The 19,913-nt window shown below is 34.1% G+C and overlaps 1 protein-coding gene and 2 pseudogenes across 3 annotated transcripts; 2 read left to right on the top strand and 1 right to left on the bottom strand.

Annotated features, from left to right (window-relative positions):
* Positions 1-3,489: 3,489 nt before the first annotated feature.
* On the bottom strand, positions 3,490-8,122 carry LOC132163014 (nucleolar GTP-binding protein 1). 3 transcript variants are annotated; one of them, XM_059573214.2, is made up of 3 exons: positions 8,038-8,122; positions 5,089-7,122; positions 3,490-3,777 (listed from the first exon to the last, which is right to left on the bottom strand). In XM_059573214.2, the coding sequence occupies exon 2, from the start codon at positions 7,112-7,114 to the stop codon at positions 5,099-5,101; it is 2,016 nt and encodes a 671-aa protein (XP_059429197.2). In that variant the 5' UTR covers positions 7,115-7,122; positions 8,038-8,122; the 3' UTR covers positions 3,490-3,777; positions 5,089-5,098. The 3 variants fall into 3 exon arrangements, with proteins under 3 accessions (XP_059429197.2, XP_059429207.2, XP_059429201.2); XM_059573224.2 differs by having other exon boundaries at positions 7,974-8,053; XM_059573218.2 differs by lacking the exon at positions 8,038-8,122 and adding an exon at positions 7,947-8,030.
* A 3,056-nt stretch (positions 8,123-11,178) lies between these two features.
* Positions 11,179-13,032, top strand: LOC132179973 (putative CCR4-associated factor 1 homolog 11 pseudogene; annotated as a pseudogene).
* A 3,958-nt stretch (positions 13,033-16,990) lies between these two features.
* Positions 16,991-17,944, top strand: LOC132168117 (putative CCR4-associated factor 1 homolog 9 pseudogene; annotated as a pseudogene).
* Positions 17,945-19,913: the final 1,969 nt, after the last annotated feature.

Genomic DNA, 19,913 nt, shown 5'->3' on the forward strand with positions numbered 1-19,913 from the left:
GATGCTAGAAATCCTTCTCAGAGGGTTATGCTAATCTTCTTGCCTTGCCCATCCATTTTAGCAATGAGAGATTAATTAGTTATTTCTTTCCTGAAATGTTTTAGGGCAAACAATTATTTTAATGAAATTTTGACTTGGTCCTAAAAATAGACCAAAATGTCAAATAAGGTTTTTGATTGGACATGGGTTAACATTTAGGTCTTAAAATAAATAAAAATTAAGAATTGGAATCTTAAAATCAAATTTACTCGAAGCGAGAAAGGTGTTAAAATTATTTTCTCTAAATAAAAAAGGAAATAATAATATTCTATCCACAAAAAGGAAAAAAAGGAAAAAAAGAAAGAGAAATCATAATATATATGACATTTAATTATATTTCAAGAGTTTTTCATATATAAATTATTTCATAAATTAAGTATTATCAATGTCCAAATCAAATAAGGAAATAAATAATACAAATCAAATCATATATTATATATAATAGCCGAAACCCTTTTTTGAAGTGCCTTCAAATCGCGACATGTAACGTGAACCCATTTTTTAATTCATTATTTTAAAAACTGAACAGTTAAAAATTGAACCGGTTCCGATTTTTAATAATTTCCTTTTCTATTTTTGTTAATGAATTTTTTTAACAAACATTTAATATATAAAAATGTTTTCTCTCTAGGCGTCTAAGAACCTAGGGGAGAAGGACTGTTTCTCAAGCTGCCTATTCCAGGCATAGCTGTGGGAGTAATTTGATCTGTTTATCGATGATGGAAGAAGCACAGGTAGAGGACGATCTAAGCCGGATGTGGGAAAACTTTTCTCTATCGGAGGTAGAGGGGACAGAAGTCGAAATCCAAAGCAATGCGTGGGAGGAGGGGACTAAGCGAGGAAAGACATGCGTGGTGGGGAAATTAATCGCAGATCATCTGGTGGGAAGGGAGACCATTCAAACCACGCTGATGAGGATCTGGAAACCGTCAGGTACACCTTCGTTCAAAATCCTCGGAGATAATCTTTTTCTGGTGGACTTTGTGAATGAAAGAGATAAGAAAAGGGTATTGGAGGGGAGGCCATGGGTTTTTGAAGGTAATCTTTCTGCTATTGAAGACTATGATGGTTTAACACCTCCATACTTTATATATGTGAAGGATGGTTGTTAAAAAAAAAAAAAGTGGTTATGTTCTTCCATTTTTTTTCCCTTAAATTTTATACTAATTTATATATTATTTATTCAAATTGATTAGTTTTCTTTTGTAAATTTCACGTTGATTTAAGGGAAATGATAGTGAAAAAGTTTCCTATCATTATTTTTGGTACGATGTATAATTAGATTATGTCAATATTCCTGCCAGTGTTTTTTATCTCTTTCATTTTTAAAAAGAAAAATTAAACTACCAACATTCTTTTGTTTACAAAATTAGTAAACATAACTGTAATAAAATATCAATATGCTCATATATTTTAGAACACTTCTTTATTTTTGTTCGTGTAATAGAAAAATTTCTCAAAAAAATTGTTTATGAGGAGAAAGTTCAACTCCTAAAGACAAAAGTTTACCATAATGGATTGTGTAATGGAGGAGAAGTGGTGTCATTGTTGGAATATAATGATTAATCAATCATTTTGTATAATTGATTAATCTATGTTTTTATTTTGAATTTTTTTTCCTTTATGTTTCGTTTTAAACTACATATATGGGAACAAATATTTAATATGTTTCAATTTATAAGAACTAAAATTTATGAATTTTTAAATTTATTAGATATGTATTAAGTAAAACTATGGTTTAAAAGGATCTTATGAACATTTGTCATTTTTGGTAGCTAATTAGTTTATTAAGAGAAGAAAATAAAAATTGTTGTTGATAATCTTTTAAAGACTTTTTGAGTAAATTACAAAATAAAAAAAAACCAGGCGCGTAGCGCGGGCTCTAAGCTAATATATATATAATAGCCGACTCATAGAATAGCTTAGAATTACGACATATGGCATAAACCCATATTTTTTAGTGAGTGAACCGGTCTTTTAAGTAATGAACCGGCTATTTAAGAGTTTTTTTTTTTTTTTTTTTGAGAGATAGATACATATGTTACTTCAAAAAACTATAAATATAATCCCATATATAGAAAACAAAACAATATAAAGGATTTAAGAAAACAAAAACAAAAAACCGTAAAAAAAATCTTAATATACATAAAATCAAGATAGAGAAAAAACCATGTATAGGATATTTTTTAAAACAATCGAAAAATAACTATACAAATTTTTAAGGGCATGTTTGGGATTGTGTTTGAGAAATAAATCTTTTAAGTAAAAAAAAACTTTTTTTTTTTTTTTGGCAAAAGCTTCATTTTTAAGCTTTTGCCAAAAATGCATTTTGACCTTTTTTTTTTTTTTTTTTTTGGTGGCTTTTTGGACCGATAAAAGTGTTTTCAATTTTTTTTTGTACTAAATGGGTATTTTTTTTTTTTTTTTTTTTTTTTTTTTTTTTTTTTTTCAAACGGACCTTTTGAGTGTTAAACACACTTTTAAGCCCTTTAAACGCAAACCCAAACAGACGCTAAATGTAATTTATAACTATAAGTACAACTTTACTAATGTTTGGAGTAAGGGATTTTTTTTTTTTTTTTCTACTCTGTATTTTTTTTTTCCCAATATTTATAGTTATGAGTTTTATTTGTATTGAAATATATGAGACCAATAATATCAAAGATTCTTACTAATTTTATATTCATGTTTTGATTAACGGAGTTTAAGTTTTCCTCTTTCAAAACACCAAAGAAATAATTAATCATTGAACGGACCTGAGATGAGGGGATTTATTTAATTGCATTAAATGTACAATAAAATTGCGTTTTTTTAACCTATAATGAAAAATACGATAATAATACTTTTATTTTTAAAATTAAATTATAATAAAGAATCATGCTACAACTTATGGGCTAGAGCCTATGTAATAGACATCGATTTGAATTTGAATATGAATATGGAATATACATAATTATAGGACTATATAAATCAACCATAACTTGACCCGTTTAATTAAACAGATCAGACAACCTCAATCTTAATTTGCAAAATTTCATGTTGAGTTTATGTTGGACTCGTATGTGTCAAAAATTGTCCACCCTCATATTGCATGTCAAATTCGAATCATATCAAAACATGATATAACACTATAAAGATAACTATAATTTGACCCATTTAGTTAAATGAGTCAATTGTCAAACCCTTTAACCTTAATCCATTAATTTCGTATCAAGTTTATGTCGATTTACAAATCATATAAAAAATTACGCGTCCAAACTTAAACCACCATTAGCAAGGTTTTAAATTTAAATAATTAAATCCCACTACGCTACCCTTACAGTTGAACAAAACCATACTCAGAACCCTCAAATCGAATATTACCTTTCTCAAATATGCCTCGAGGAAAAAGGTATAAACAGAGTCACCAGCTCTTGTTGCTCCTTTTCCCAATAATAATAATGATGATAATAATAATAATAATGATAATGATAATTGATTTTGGAGTCGAAGAGTACGTTAAACAACAGTAAAAAAACAAATTCATATTTGAGCTAAAATATTACACTAATAGGAGTGACAACAAACCAAAATTCTGGCACAAATCACGTTCAACCCCATATACGAAATTACAACTTAAAAACATATCTCAACTCAAAATTGTGTACTGAACCAAAGAAAACTAAAAGACCGAAGTTCTTTCTCAAAAGCAACTCAAAGGTTCAGAATACCGTCACTTCAAAGCGAAAACAACCATCCCTGTGAGAAAAAAGCATATTTGATTACTAGAAGAATTATTTCATGTATATAAACATAAACATAACATATAGGAAAAACTTTGGACAATAATTTTGACAATTCTTACATTCTCATCCTAATATAACCAATATCATGATGTGGATTTCAAGGCCTAGCATGGGAGAAGTATTCAATCAACATAACCTCTACACACTCTTTTGAATGCATTTCTTAAGGTTAAAAAATAGCTCACACAAGCATGTGAGCAAAATGAGATCTATTGCGCATGGTTTTATGGCATGCCAATGCAAGAATTCTGTCTAATGAAGGGGTGGTATAAACTGATGTGCAAGTGAAGAAAATAAAAGTTCTAGATCCCAGCTAGTGATTATGGATAGTGGCATTAACAAAGTGCAAGGTAAATCAACATAATGAACTTACAACAATACCCACAAGGTATAAATATTACAAAAAATAACAAGATTTATGAAGACTGCAGTTGATTCCCAAATACATAAATATAATAATCAAGCATCAGCCAAACTTCCACATGCATACTTTACCCAGAAATCCCTAATATTAACGTGGATCTAAGACTCAAATCGAAGATCAATTTCATCAATTTATGTTTTAACAACTTTATATAATGGGTTTGAGTAAAATGTATAAATGTGTATTACGCTAGCAAGAGAGATGAGCACCATGCCCAATAGATAATCTCATGACAATGAACCCCTTCGAGGCAGGACAACTTCATGTACCTACCCCTATCGGGTAACCCTCAGAACTATGCAAAGCACCCCCTCCGCACTGATCAGGTAATAATCCGGCTTCATTGCCAGGCCGGTCTCAAGGTAATGTTTGCATCCAAGGGGATTCGAACCTTAGACCTGATGAAAATGTCACCAAGTACAAGACCTTTATCACTTGAGCCAACCCCTTGAGGTTAATATGCATTCAAAAGGAGTGTAGAGGTTACTCTCCCAAGAACCAAGGAAATCCTTCATGCTGCTTGCAGCATTGGTGTCTTCCTCATATTTCCTCATATCCAAAAGAAGAAATGATAGAAGTAACTCATGTACATCCAAAACTTAAAACAGATGCATCTGATACAAAAATTTGCAGGGGGGAATAAACATAAATGCACCTAATGCCTATAGATGGCAGCATGCACAAAACCATGAATAGTCAATATACAGAGTACTGAAAAAGGAAAAGCATCTAAGAGATCAATATAGAATGCAACTTTTATATGCATTGAGGATAACTTCAAGTGTGGTAAAATAAATAGACAAGCTTAAGTAAAATAAAAAGGCAATGCATTTGATGTACCTCATGTATTTCAGCGTCTGTCTGTTTTGCCAGTAGAGCGCTTCCCAGAGAATAAATGCTTTGGCTTCAAAGTAGGAATTACTCTATCTGCCTCACCACGGCGAGCATCCTTGTTCCTCTTCTTGGCCGATTTCTTGGCAAGTTTTACCGCCTTAATCTTTTGAGTAGAGTCCTTGAAGCCCTCTCCAGGGACGACTTCACCTGGAGGCCGTGATTTTGACCTTGATCGGGATCTAGATCTAATTCGCAGCTTCTTGTTAGGTGTGTCCACGTCCATATCCACAACATCATCAGCTCCCCTGTCAGGTGATCTCACCCTCTTCCGGCCCCTCGACTGACTGCGGGCTCGGTTAATGGCCAAAGTTGGATCCAGCCCCAAAGAGGATAGCTGCCTTCCCATTCTCTCTGTTGTGAACCGCCTGTCCTTGTCAAACTTTCTTGGTACAATAGGTCGGCTCTCTGCAGTGCTTTTCTTGACCCTGTGCTGCTGTATGAGTAAGCTTTTCTTTTTCCGGATCTCAGCCAATGCTTTTTGCTCTTCTGGAGTCAATTCCTTGCCATCGATCTCAAAATCATCATCATCCTCCTCTGCCTGCCGTAGCCCATCTTCTTGTTCCAACTCTTCAAGCCTATGTAAAATATCAGGATCAATGAAGTCATATACATTGTGCCCATCCATAATTTCAGGCATTATATCTTCTTTCCATTCATCATTGGCCAAGATATAATTCTTCTTCAAACTAGCAGAGTATACACCTGCACCACCATTCTCATCCTCCAGATCCCTTTCAGTTTTCCTCTTTTCCTTCTCTGCTGCTTCCTTGGCTTTAGCTTCCAAAACTGCCTGAGGTATACAAGGTGGCCTTTCCTTCTGGTCCCGTGGCTTTGGAATTGCAACATGAAAACGATTTAAGCAATCATTTATCTTTTTTGATTTCATCTTTAATTCCACCCTCTGATCCAATAACCTCTCACAAGCTGCATTTTTCACAGCAATTACCCCCTCCTCAGTCAAAGTGCTCATGGTCAACAGCACCCCCAGGTCATCCATAGACTCACCTCCTTGGCCAATCACAGTCTTCATAGCTTCAGCTTTCATCTCCATGACCAACTTCTTGTCTTCCTCTGATATCCCTTCTAGTGGTTGCAAATCAGTCTTGTTGCAAACTATAATCAACGGTTTGTTCAAAAATAGAGACTTAATACTGTGAAAAAGAGCAGCCTGTTGAGTAATGCTATATCCACAAGACCCTGAGATGTCTAAGAAGAACAACACAGCAGCTCGCAAATGCGCTAGAGCTGTTATACTGCACATCTCAATAATGTTGCGATCTTCGAATGGTCGGTCCAAAATTCCCGGTGTATCAATGACTTGGTACCTCAGGTATTTATAATCTGTATGACCAACAAAGAGTGACTTCGTGGTGAAAGCATAGGGCTGGACATCTACGTCAGCCCTAGTGATCTTGTTAATAAATGAACTCTTGCCGACATTGGGGTAGCCACAAATCAAGATTGTCCGAGTATTCGGGTCAATTGAAGGTAGCCTCGCCATGTGTTGTCTGATCTGTTCCAAGTAAGCCAAACTAGGAGCAATCCTCTTTATCACAGTACACATGCGGCCAAGAGCAGCAACCTTCAGACACTTGCATCGGTACAGTGAATCACCATACTTCAACAATTTCACATAGTCTTTTGCTATTTTACTAATAAGGTTCCTTGCAGTATTGATTTGGCCAAGGGCAAGCTTGTAGTGATCTTTATTGTAGAGAACATGAAGAAGGTCCCCATAAAAAGGGTGGATATCGTCCAATCGAGGAAACTCATCAATGATTGTAGAGAGCTTCTCATGAAAGTTCTGCTGGGTATACTTCACTTTGCGCATGTAAAACTGACGGAGGCGGGAAATAGCATACCCCTTGTGGACAACAGTTGGTGTTTTTCGTTGGGTGCGAGAGAGAATAATGTCAACAAAGTCCTTCCCATTTGGCACCACAGTAATCTTCTTAAAATTATACTGCACCATCTTTTACCCTGTGACACAGTAGTGAAGTAAATTAAATGTCATTAAAAAAAAACCTATGCTAAGAAAATTAATTATCTGTTTTCTTTACTAAAACAAAATCATACAAGAAAGCATCTAAATAACTTATCTACGGGTATAACGAAAAAAAAAAAAAAAAAAAAAAAAAAAAAAAAAAAGGACTTACAAATGTTCATAATAAAACGTGCGGCTAAAAGTAATCTTTTCCCAACATTTCAACAAAATTTTTCAAGAGAAAATTACTTGAAACCCTATAATGGAATCGCAGAAAATAGTAACCCTTAACAAAAGAGCTTATTTTTTCAATTTATAGTGTTTAGGGAAAATGCTACAAGAATTTCATATTGCAGCATCCAAAAGCAACCATCCCAAACACTGCAACCTGAGGTAAACCTAAAACCCAAAATATTTTCTTCTATCCAAAGCCAAAGGAAACCTAGAACCCAACCCATGCCCCAAAAATTACTACAGTTCCATAAAACCCATCTCAATCTTCTTAGAAAAAAAAAAAAAATTAATAATACCCAACAAATATTACACTGCAAAGACAGTATCAGATCCAACTAAGTAAACAAGCATATGCAAGCTCATTGAAGCTCAACCCAACAAATTCAAATCCCACGCATAAGTCACACCGCGAATAAAACATATTTTACAATTAAATCAAGAAAAACATGATACTGGTTCATCAACGTCCGGGATAGCGAACTTCAAATACTGAACTAAGCTCGAATCGCATCTAATAAGCTACAATTTAAGCCAAACAACCCGTGAAATTGAAATACCGGAAATGAAATTCACAAAAAAATAATACCCAAGGGAACCGTCACAACCAATCCACCTGAAATTCAATCAAAACGAAGCACAGCTAGGGAGAGAGAGAGAGAGAGATGGAGAAGGAGCACCTGTTGGCGTTAAGGCGGGTAAGACCGAAGAGAAGGGTTTAACGAGAACCCTTTTAGAAGAGAGAGAGAGAGAGAGAGCTTGAAGGATTCTTAGAAGGCCCAATTATAGGCCCAGGTTTTATATGAACATAGCTTGGGCTTAGGGTTGCTTTTTTCAGAGTGATAGAAAGTTGCGCGTCCTTGAAGGATAACTCAATCGGGTGGAAACTCTACGCTTCATGAAACGGAAGTTACTAGTTCGAATTCCCCCTCCCTCTCTTGTGCGGGCACGTAAAAAAAAAAAAAAAAAAGTTGCGCATATACCACCCAATAAATACACGTGATATAAAAGAGAAATAATCACATTTTTATCTTATTTTTATTTTACGAGTTTTTAAGTTAACAAGAGTTTTTGGGTAAAAGCTTCATTTTGAAGTTTTAGTAAAAAATGTTTTTTTGGCTATTTTTAGACTTTTTGGACTATTAAAAGCGCTTTCAATTTTTTTACCAAACGAATATATATATTTTTTCAAACGGACTTTTGAAGTGTCAAAAATACTTTTAAGTCCTCAAACGTTGCGAGCATGTTTGGGATTGAATTTGAAAAATAGAACTTTTAAGTCAAAAAGAACTTTTGGGCAAAAGCTTCATTTTTAAGCTTTTGCCAAAAGTATTTTTTGTTGTTGTTATTTTTAGGCTTTTTGAACCCTTAAAAGCGCTTTTAATTTTTTTTACCAAACGAATACCTTTTTTTTCAAACGAACTTTTTGAGTATTAAAGACATTTTTAAGCCACTCAAACACAATCTCAAACATGCCCGCAATCTCAAACAAGACCCTAAGGTTTTGAAACCACCACAAGTTTTAGCTGCAGCACATGTTTCAATATACCGGCTGCTATATACACGATTCAATATCACCACCTATATTCATTCGTATTTTAAAATCCAAAGCAAATAAAAATTGCCTCCAAACCATCTTGAAAAGCCATGCACCAGAGTTGGATGGATGGATTTGACTCAAGTGCTGTACAAAAAAAAAAAAAAACCCATCAAATATACTCCAAAACAAATTGAAGTTATGAACCACAAAATTAGGATAACACAAAACTAAGTAGATAAAATGATGTATAGCATTACTCGAAGCAAAAACTAGTAAAATTCATGTTTCTGAATTTGACTGTAGCATAGGTGGAAGTTTTACATAATTCCATAAAGATTACCCACAAAATTCCAAAAAGCAAACCAACTAAATTCAACCTTCTAAAATTAATGACTGGTTAATAAAACTAGTATAAAAACATAAGACAGGAGATTACAAATTCAAATTTTAGGACTGAAGCAAATAAAAAAAAAAAAAAGAAATTGGCACAACTGTGTATGTGAACATTTAATATGCTCACGCCATTTTGTGTTGACTCTTTGACGGTCTAAGAACACTCCACTCCAGCTTTTGACCCTTGGGTTTCTTGAAGGAGCCTTTACTCTTATTTGGCGCTGATTGTTGATTACTTTGAATATCTTTTGGTGATTTATTTGGGTATTGTGTTTCAGACACTACTTCAGACTGTTTTCTTTTAAGATCTCCATTAGCCTCACGATTCAATTTATCAACGTTTGAGCACCCTGCTTCATCCATTGGGGATCCACCTTCTCTGTAAAATGCAAATAAAAGGAAAAATATCAGATGTGATCAATGGTGGATACAAGAATATGAATGTGTTCTTCTCTCAGTAAGTTTGCAAGCACATAGTTGTGATTATTCTTTTATTGATGACTCATACACCAGGAGGATCCTGAATCCTTGACCTCACTCTCCGACCCATTTTTATTAGGAGAGGATGTTCAATTTGAGCCAGAACTCATTAACCTCATGGCCATGTTAAATTTTATCTTCACATCCCTCATTGTCTATTTGTCTACATGCACTGTTGAATTTTTCATGTTCTTCTATTCACATATTTATCAAATTAAAGAGTCTGTATGTAACATCCAGCATCAGATTTCCCTTGTAAGCTCCACAATGAGAAACCTTATCAAATAGAGTTCATCACTAAGCCTGGCATGAGTATTATGTGCATTAACATTCACTAAGTCTTTAGACTTACCCATTTGTTTCATGTTTTTCCCTCTCCATTACATATAATTGCGTGGCTTAGGTAGCTTAGACGAGGATACCTACGAATCTGACATGGGTGATTGCGCATGACTTGATTCGAGTCATTTTTCAGGATATGGACTCTGAGTGATTGAAGTCCATGTGGGATGATGGAGGAACCACCCAAGCAGATATAATCGAGATTAGGCCTGGGTTTCGGTCAAAATGGTCCAGTTTTGGCTCTTATCGGTTACTAATCGATAATCTTTGGTTAAACGGTTTATTAACCGATACCGAACCAATAAAAATTTTAACCGAAATTATCGGTTATAACGGTACACGGTTAAACGGTTTGGTTAAACCGATTAACTGATTTAACCGTGGGCTTTATATTCATTTATTTTGTTGGGCCAAAAATGAATTTTTATTTTTTATTTTTTTACTTTTGAGAGCTCAAATACTTTTTGTTGGGACCCAAATATTTGTTTTTTGGGACTAAAAATTGAAGTTTTTTTATATTGATCCACCACAACTTTTTTTATATTATAAAATACATTTTTCCAAAGCAAATAAACTAATTAACATAATGAATGCTAATTAGACAAATAAAACTAGTTAATGAAAAATGCTTTCACCAAAGGTAAAGAAATCCTATCCAATGCCATCACTAAAAAAAAAAAAAATCAAACCTACCTAATCTCAAATTAAGATAAAGTTACATAGGTATATATATAATCCCAAAACTATGTCGTTTTGGCATTCCTACTTAACGGTTTATATCGGTTAAATGGTTAATCGATATGAAATTTCTAACCAGACCGAACCGAACCAATAAGTATGCCGGTATAAAAAATTTAACCGATAAGGATATTGGTATATCGGTTACGGTTAATATCAGTTCAGTCAAAACCTGTACACGGCCGATAATCGATAACCAATTAATCTGCCCACCCCTAATCGAGATTATTATCTCTTTAGCCTTACTTAAGCTTAGGATTTGATATGTTGATCTTTTTTTGAGACCATTATGTTATGGGATGTAATCTTTTATTCTAATGATGGCCTGATGACCGATATATTTGGCGACTATCTTTATATTATGAGGTATTATGTTTATTATGGTTTATAAATGCGTGGATGCTTTGTTACTACTTTTTATTCCTATAGTTTTGAAGTCTTCCATTGAGGTCTCTCTCTTAGGAGAGGTTGTGTTCCCAAAGTCTTGTCCCATGAGAAATAGGGCTGGGAGATGAACCATGGAGTTAGTTACCTGTTAATTAACTTCTTGGGCGTTACAAAAACAACCACACATTCATACACCAAAGTAAACATAATACCTCATAATATAAATGTCACCAAAAGTATCGACTAATAGACCGTCATAACATATTACAAACCACTAGATAATCATCTTACAAAAGATAAAAAGATCAAAGCCTAAGTATAAACAATGCCAAAGAGATGACAATCTCGATCATAACATATTACAAACCTCCTTCTCTCTGGCCTATTTCTCTGTGGCAATCTGGTGATTTTTTTTTTTATTCGATGAGTTGAATAATCTGGTGTTTTGATCTTATTTTAGGACGGTGCAATAGGTGAGGTGGCAGCAATTTAATGGAAGTTGGAATACCTCTCATCTTCTTTTCATTTTCTCATATTTAAACTATAGCTGGAGCTTGTTCCATCTTGGCAAAGCAATGAGCCTCTGGTCACCAATTTTCACCAATTTTCTCATATATATATATATATAGATAGAAATCCTAAGGGTAGTAGTTTGTCTATCAAAGAAACTCTGGGGAATGATACAAATCAACGTAATCTGCTTTGGTTCAAGGCGTGCAAATTGCAATATTCTTGCTAATATTACACAAGGGTGGCATTTGATGTCTATAAAAGACACCTCGAGCGCCCCAATCAAGTACAACAAATCAAATAAGATATTTAATTTCCTCCAATATTTTATTTTCTTAAAAGTTCATATGAACACTCAACATACAATAACATTCTCTTTTGGCCTATTATTATGACAATATTCATGCTATTATTATGATAATATTCATGCTATTAAGCATGTAACATGCTACTCATGCAAATATGGCGGTTGCTGAACTTGGTGACAAATCATGACATTTTCATTCCTTTTATTATTATTATTATGCTTTGGTGAAGGGTGACCATTTTAAAGGTTTACCACCAATCAAGATTTTGATTAAGTAGCCAAAATCATATGCGCCGTGGAAAGTTACCCAAATGATTTTTGAATTTCTCAAGAGGCTAGAGTCGAAGAATAGCCTCCCAAACTCGTTACAATCGATACCCTTTTCTCGGTTCTTATTGAAATCAATCCCCTGCCGCTCGAGTAACCGGATGGACTACGAATTGTGAAGATCACTTTCCTTGTCGAAGCCTTTGAAATTGAATTCCCAGACATAGCAAGAGTCCCATTGGGATCCGAAAGAGTGAGACCCAACTAGATGATCTTAGTGGCATCCACGATCCGAGAGAGTTGGGTCTCCCTCTCTCGGATCCCAACAGGGACTCTTGCTATGTTTGGGAGTTCAATTTCAAAAGCTTCGACAAGGAAAGCGATCTTCACAATTCGGAGTTCATCCAGTTACTCGAGCGGAAGGGGATTGACTTCAATAAGAACAGGGAAAAGGGTATCGAATCTAAGGAGTTTGCGAGGCTAATCTTCGACTCTGGCCTCTTGTGGAATTCAAAAATCGCTTGGGACACATTCCACAATGCATATGATTTTGGCTACGTAATCAAAATCTTGACTGGGCGATTGGTATACTTGTTCGGGTACAAGGTGTTTGACATCAAACACATGATCAAGTCGTGTGAGGGGATGTATGGGGGTTTGGAGAAGGTAGTGCATGATGATATCATCAGGTGGATTCTGATAGTCTGCTAACCTTGCAGACCGTGATAAAATTAAAGGACCTTTATTTCTATGGTAGGGCTTGGATAAATTTTCTTCCCTTTTTGACTACTTCTTTGACTTAGGTAATCAGTAGATTCGGAACACTTTTAAGAGATAGGCAATCCTACAGGAAAGAGTTACAATTTGGTGGGCCAGGCATTCATGCTTGTAAATGAGCAGATGCCCAGCTTTCCTTTTCCCAAAGGTCAAAGCTGTGCCTGGCTTGAAGCTTGCCTTTAGTTAGCTTGAAAGTAATTGTTTAGTAGATATTTCATGTGGTTTAACACCAGGTTGTTATGCCTTTGCGTATTGGATGTATGTGCATTGTACAGGTTTAATTTATCTTTTTGGAACTTATAACCTGAACCCTCAACACTATTATAGCTGTTAATGCTAACCGTCCAAGTGAACAGTTCTTATATTTGGCCCGAAAGAGAAAAAAAGAATATACAAAAAACCGAGGAGCTACAAAAATTTTACTGTCTATGATATATGTGAAATCAATACTTCTTCAGACCAAACTTTGCCAGCAATAACTCATGTGAAGCATACATTGTGACCTATCGAACCATAAGCATGACAGCGAGTACATATGCTATTTGCCGACAGCCATGAAGGATACACTCTTCTTGAACCCATTTGAGCAGTTTGGGTACTATTTTTTTGCTTAATGTTTAATGGTTAAACGTACCTGGGTTCTGCCTTTAGAATTGGAATTCTCTCGCGCCCAATTACTTCAATTATATAAGAGAAATTCCCATATATATTTATTTTTAATATAATGAGCCTATCCTCCCTTCTCTATTCATATTCAAAAAAGATGTCAAAACTGATCACTAATTCATCATTTTTTTTTGCTATCTTACAATTTTCGCTACTCATTAACACTTTATTCTTTTATTCTTTTTATTTTTTTTTAGAAATGCTAGATACTATAATTTTATAATTATTAAACATTCACCCAACAAGACTATCAACTATCTGTTTGACAAATTCTTGTTAAAAAAAATCAATAATTGAAGGTTTATGGAATTTTTTTTCTTTTCGTTCAATGTGCTTGTCGAATGTTTCATAATTATATATGATTTATTTGTATTAAAATATAATAGGTATCACGCCAACAATTAAAAAAATTATTGCTAATTTTCTATTTTATGCTATAATGATCAAAATCAAGGTTCTCTTCTTGCTCTTTTTTTTTTTTTTTTTTGATACTTATCTTCATTCTAAACTACACCTACATATGTGGAAAAAGATTGTAACTTTTTTTTTTTATTGGAATAAGCGTGATAGATTTTTTTACACAAATTTTTTAACCTATAATGAAAAATACGATGGATAGATGTTTTAAAAAAAGTTTTGAAATTAAATTATAATAAATAATTCAGCGCATTGCATGGATACGTGTTTTAAAAATAGTTTTGAAATTAAAAATTAATGAATAATTTAGGGCATTGTGGGGGTTATAAGCTAGTTATTAAACTTAAAGCCAAGATTCAGTAAAAATGCTGCTGCACCTTTCTTAACTTGATTCTCAAGGCATAAACTAATGCTACTAATCTTTTAAATTTAACCTTTAAGTGTGTTATTAGAGCATTTTTAGCAAACTCACCAACTAATTTTTTGACTATTTTGGTGAGCCAAATCACAAAAAACACTCTCCAACAGCCTCACCAAGATAGTGATTTTGGTTTGGTTATTGGTGAGTACTATTCACTCACCAAATGAATAAAAAAATCATATAACTTTTCTCTTTTGTTTCCTAGTCTTTGAAAAAAAGTTAAAAAAGAATAAAGAAATTTTTGAAAAAAAAAAATTTAATGGAATAGTAAAAGTTGATAGTTAAAATAGTAAGGTTGCTGGAATCAAACACATGCAAACACAAGCCTAACCATTAACCAAGTATTTTTACAAAAAATATGCCTCTACTCAACTAGTAGGTTCCATTTCAAAGTTAATTTTTTTTTTTGTTTATACAAAGTACATTAAAACTGAAGTTCAAATGTAGGGGATCATCAACAACAGAATTAGTACATTAAAATGTAGGGGATCATCATATAAAACTGAAGTTCAACCCAATAACATAGTGAAGTTACATTTTAAATTTTAAGCAAGAAAAATAATTGTTAAAAAATGAAGCACGATATTTTTGTTTAATTAGTGACCCAAGTGAGCTGCTATGTCTTTCTTTTAGTCGGTGGCTAGCCATTAGAAATCCAAAGGCGGTGGGATTTGATGTCTATAAAAGACACCTCGAATGCCCAAATCAAAAACAACCAATCAAATAAGATCATTGCTTTATTTGCTTCATTTAATTTCATCCGATATTTTATTTTCTTAAAAGTTTTTCAGAACACTCAACATGCAATTACATTATTTTTTTCCCTATTATTATGACAATATTCATGCTATTATTATTATGATAATATTCATGCTATTAAGCATGTAACGTGCTACCCATACAAATTTGGCGGATGCTGAATTTTCTTTACTGCATGTATTTATGTTTAATTAGAACTCTATATGATCACTTAGTGACAATCTCTATATTATAACTCTATATTTTCTTTTCATTCATTTTTTTTTTATTATTCTTTATGCTTTGGTGAAGGGTGACCCTATGATGCAAAATGAAGAAAGAATATTAGTTTAGAGTTAGTATTATTTTGTAATGGTTTTTAATATTTAATTTATGTTTTTAGAGTCCGTATTTAATAATGAGCTTGGCCCAAAAGTCAGTCTTATTAGGGTTGTGTTTTAGTTCAATTTTATTTGGGAGGCAATAATTGAGAAATAAACAATTATTTTGTTCCTTGAAAGTTGTGATTGCTCTTTTATGTAGTGAGACTTTACGTTCCTAGTGAGATGCCAGATTTATCCATTTGGTGAGACATCGATCCTTTATTTTTATTTTATTCTTCATCCAGTCCCGGATCCCAGTTTTGGCCAATAACCGAAAATCGGGACTGAGTTGACACCCCTCATTAAAATGTGTAAAAGCCTTTGTTTAAAAAAAAAAAAAAAAAAAAAAATCTATTTAGCTATTAGACATTTAGAACCTTCTACATTCGCTAATTAGTAATTAGATCCTGTCACATCAACATAATAGAATAAAAGTGTGAAAAATATTAGAGGAATGATAAAACATAACTTTTTGACACAACTTTGGCCAAACTTTTCTCTTATATATGTGGTCATTTTCTTTTTCTTTTTTTTAAAAAAAAAAACAAAATAAAATTTTAAAAAAATTTCTGAAGCAATCACATCCTATATATGTGGTCCTTTTTTTATTTGGTATTTTTTTAAAAAAAAAAAATTGTATTTTTCTTCCAAAAAAATGGTCATTATTATGAATAAAAAGACCATTAAAAAAAATTACCAAATAAAAAAAAAACCACATAGGATGGATATTATTGCTTCAGAATTTTTATTTTTTTTATTTATTTATTTTAAATACAACATAAGAGAAAAGTAGGGCCAAAGTTGTGTCTCTATCATTTCTCAAAATATTATCCATTCTCTCGTTTTTTTTTTTTTTTTTTAGGTTTTTTTACAATTGTCATCACTCATTAACACTTTATTCTTTATTCTTTTTTTTTTTTTTAGAAATTCTAGGTACTATAGCTCTATAATTATTAAACATTCACCCAACAAGACTATCAACTAACTATTTGACTAATTCTTGTTAATTTTTTTTTTTTTAAAAAAAAAAAATAATAATTGAAGGTTTATGGAATTTTTTTTTCTTTTTGTTCATGTGCTTTTTCGAATGTTCAAACAGTTAGTTCAAATGGTTGGGCAAAACTATATATATATTGTCCCTAGGCAAATCCCACCGCCTTTTTTAAAAAAACAACAAAAACAAATCCCACCGCCTCTAGAAATCCTAAGGCGGTGTGCATTTCTTTGTCTATAAAAGATAGAAACTAGGCGTGGAAATTGAATTTCAATGGCTCCTCCTCCGCGTCCGAGTTCGATGGTGGTTCGTGAAGTCTGGCAAGACAACCTCGAGCAGGAATTCTCCGAAATCACAAGAGCTCTCCAGGCTCTCCCCCATCATCGTTTCGCCGCCTTCGACACTGAGTTCCCCGGCTTTGTCTTCCCTGCTGCCAGCCGCCGCCACTCCCTTCTGTCTCCTGCTGAGAATTACCTGCAGATGAAGCGCAACGTGGATGCTACTAAGATCATCCAGTTGGGTCTCGCTCTCTCAGATCCCAACGGGGACTCTTGCTATGTGTGGGAGTTCAACTTCAAAGGCTTCGACAAGGAAAAAGATCTTCACCATTCGGAGTCCATCCAATTACTGGAGCGGCAGGGAATTGATTTGAATAAAAGCAGAGAAATGGGTATTGATTGTAACAAGTTTGGGAGGCTACTCTTCAACTCTGGCTTGTTGCGGAATTCGAAAATCGCTTGGGTCACATTCCACGGAGCTTATGATTTTGGTTACTTGATCAAAATCTTGACTCGGCGAGAACTGCCGTCTGATCTCATGGGGTTTATGCGTTTGGTGGTATACTTCTTTGGGTACAAGGTGTTTGATATCAAACACATGATCAAGTGGTGTGACGGGCTGTATGGGGGTTTGGAGAAGGTAGCGCACACTGTTGGGGTTCTCCGTGTAGCTGGGAAAACTCATCAGGCAGGTTCTGATAGTCTGCTAACCTTGCAGACCATGATAAAATTAAAGGACCTTTATTTCTTCGGTAGGGCTTGGATAAATTTTCGGTTGATTTTATACAGTCTAGAAATTGACGTTGGGAGTTTGGCTGCACCAAAAAGCAACGGCTTCCAATTTGTAAGAGGATGCAATCAGTTCTACCAAACCGGAGGATGCAATCAACAGTTGTACCAAAGATCTATGTTTGTCTCGTTCAGCGATGGCATGTTATATTCAATTTGAGGTTTCCTCTCTTAGACAGAAGACAATGTATAGGATTCTTCACAACTATTGTAAATCTGATTTTTTTGGTTGTTGAAATGGAACAAGTTTTAGTAGATATATTGCTTGCATTACATATTTATTATTATTGAAACATAGCAATGCTTTGGCAGTAATTAATACAGACAAAAAGAATTCAATGACCATAAAGCAATACAAACCAAAACCAACACAAATCAACAGAAACACCAAGGCTTACTGCTATACCACAAAACAGAATGCCACTAAAAACAAGAAGAAAACACTCAAACACCAAATTTGCTCTCCAGCGAATTCCATCCACTAGAAAGCTCTTCATTCTCTTTGTTTCTCGGAAATCCTCTTCTAGACATGATTCTGGATCGAACTTCCCAACAAATTAATTAGATGAATAATTTGCTCCTCAGTATGCACCTGATTTCCATGCCTAATGTTGTTCCTTTCCCTCCAAATATGATAGATATATAGCGCTCAACTCTAGCTTGCATAAAACAGCTTTAAGACCTTTACCCTTCCAGCCATTCACTCCCAGTTCAACAATGGCATCCCATTCATAATGAGGATCCTTCACTAAACTCCCTGTTCAAATTTCCCAACCAAACAACAAAAGCCTGCTTGGGAATAGCCATTGAAAACCAAACTAACTTCTACCAGACAAACTCCCTGTTCTATTTTTTTGTGTCCTCTCATTTGTGAAATGGTGTAAATAGAGAATGAGGGTGCCACTTCTTGGTGATGCGTGCAACATGATACACTTGCTGACTCGTTGATGACATTTTCCTATTGCTTGTTCTTAGACATTTATAGAGGAAATGAATTAGATATTAGGTTGGAAATTTTTTGGTAGTGCAAATTATCCAAAGATGTTATTACCAACCAGTCTTAGGTTATCTTTGTCTGTCCTTGTGTTGTGTGACTCGTGTATTTATCATTCAATGGCCATTCGTAACAATGAGTTCTTTTAGAGTGCCAATTCGCTTTTGTTGGTTTACTTTGATTGGTTGCTCCTTACTGGCAGGGGTTAACAAAATATTTAGGCTGGTTCAAGTCTGTGACAAAAGAAGGAACCAAATGTCTTTAGGCTGGTTCGACTCTGGGTTAACAAAATATTTATGCTTATCTTACTAATTATACTTCGTGCCGTACAACTTGGATTGCGTCTACTCTGGATTGGACTTTGTTGCAGTCATTTTTTTTCTTCCCTTTTTGACTACTTCTTTGACTTAGGTAACCAGTAGGTTTGGAACACTTTTAAGAGATAGGCAATCCTACAGGGATGTGATTACATACATTTGCAACCCTACAGGAAAGAGTTACAATTTGGTGGGCCAGGCATTCATGCTTGTAAATGAGCAAATGCCCAGCTTTCCTTTTCCCAAAGGTCAAAGCTGTGCCTGGCTTGAAGCTTGCCTTTAGTTATCTTAAAAATAATTGTTTAGTAGATATTTCATGTGGTTTAACACCAGGTTGTTATGCCTGTGCGTATTGGATGTATGTGCATTGTACAGGTTTAATTTTTCTTTTTGGAACTTATAATCTGAACCCTCAACACTATTATAGCTGTTAATGCTAACCGTCCAAGTGAACAGTTCTTATATTTGGCCCGAAAGAGAAAAAAAGAATAAGGAAAAAAAATATATACAAAAAACCAAGGAGCTACAAAAATTTTACTGTCTATGATATATGTGAAATCAATACTTCTTCACACCAAACTTTGCCTGCAATAACTCATGTGAAGCATACATTGTGACCTATCGAACCATAAGCATGACAGCGGGTACATATGCTATTTGCCTACAGCCATGATGGATACACTGTTCTTGAATCCATTTGAGCTGTTTGGGTATTGTTTTTTTGCTTAATGTTTAATGGTTAAATGTACCTGGGTTCTGCCTTTAGAATTGGAATGCATCTGCTTTTAGTATCCAGGCATTGTTTGATTTTGAGAAAT

Source organism: Corylus avellana, chromosome 2, assembly GCF_965113065.1.
Source record: "Corylus avellana chromosome 2, dhCorAvel1.hap1.2, whole genome shotgun sequence".
NCBI classification, from domain to species: Eukaryota; Viridiplantae; Streptophyta; class Magnoliopsida; order Fagales; family Betulaceae; genus Corylus; species Corylus avellana.

Excerpts from the sequence above, each read along its gene's own strand:
- LOC132163014 (XM_059573214.2), bottom strand. The coding sequence starts at position 7,114 with ATGGTGCAGTATAATTTTAAGAAGATTACTGTGGTGCCAAATGGGAAG.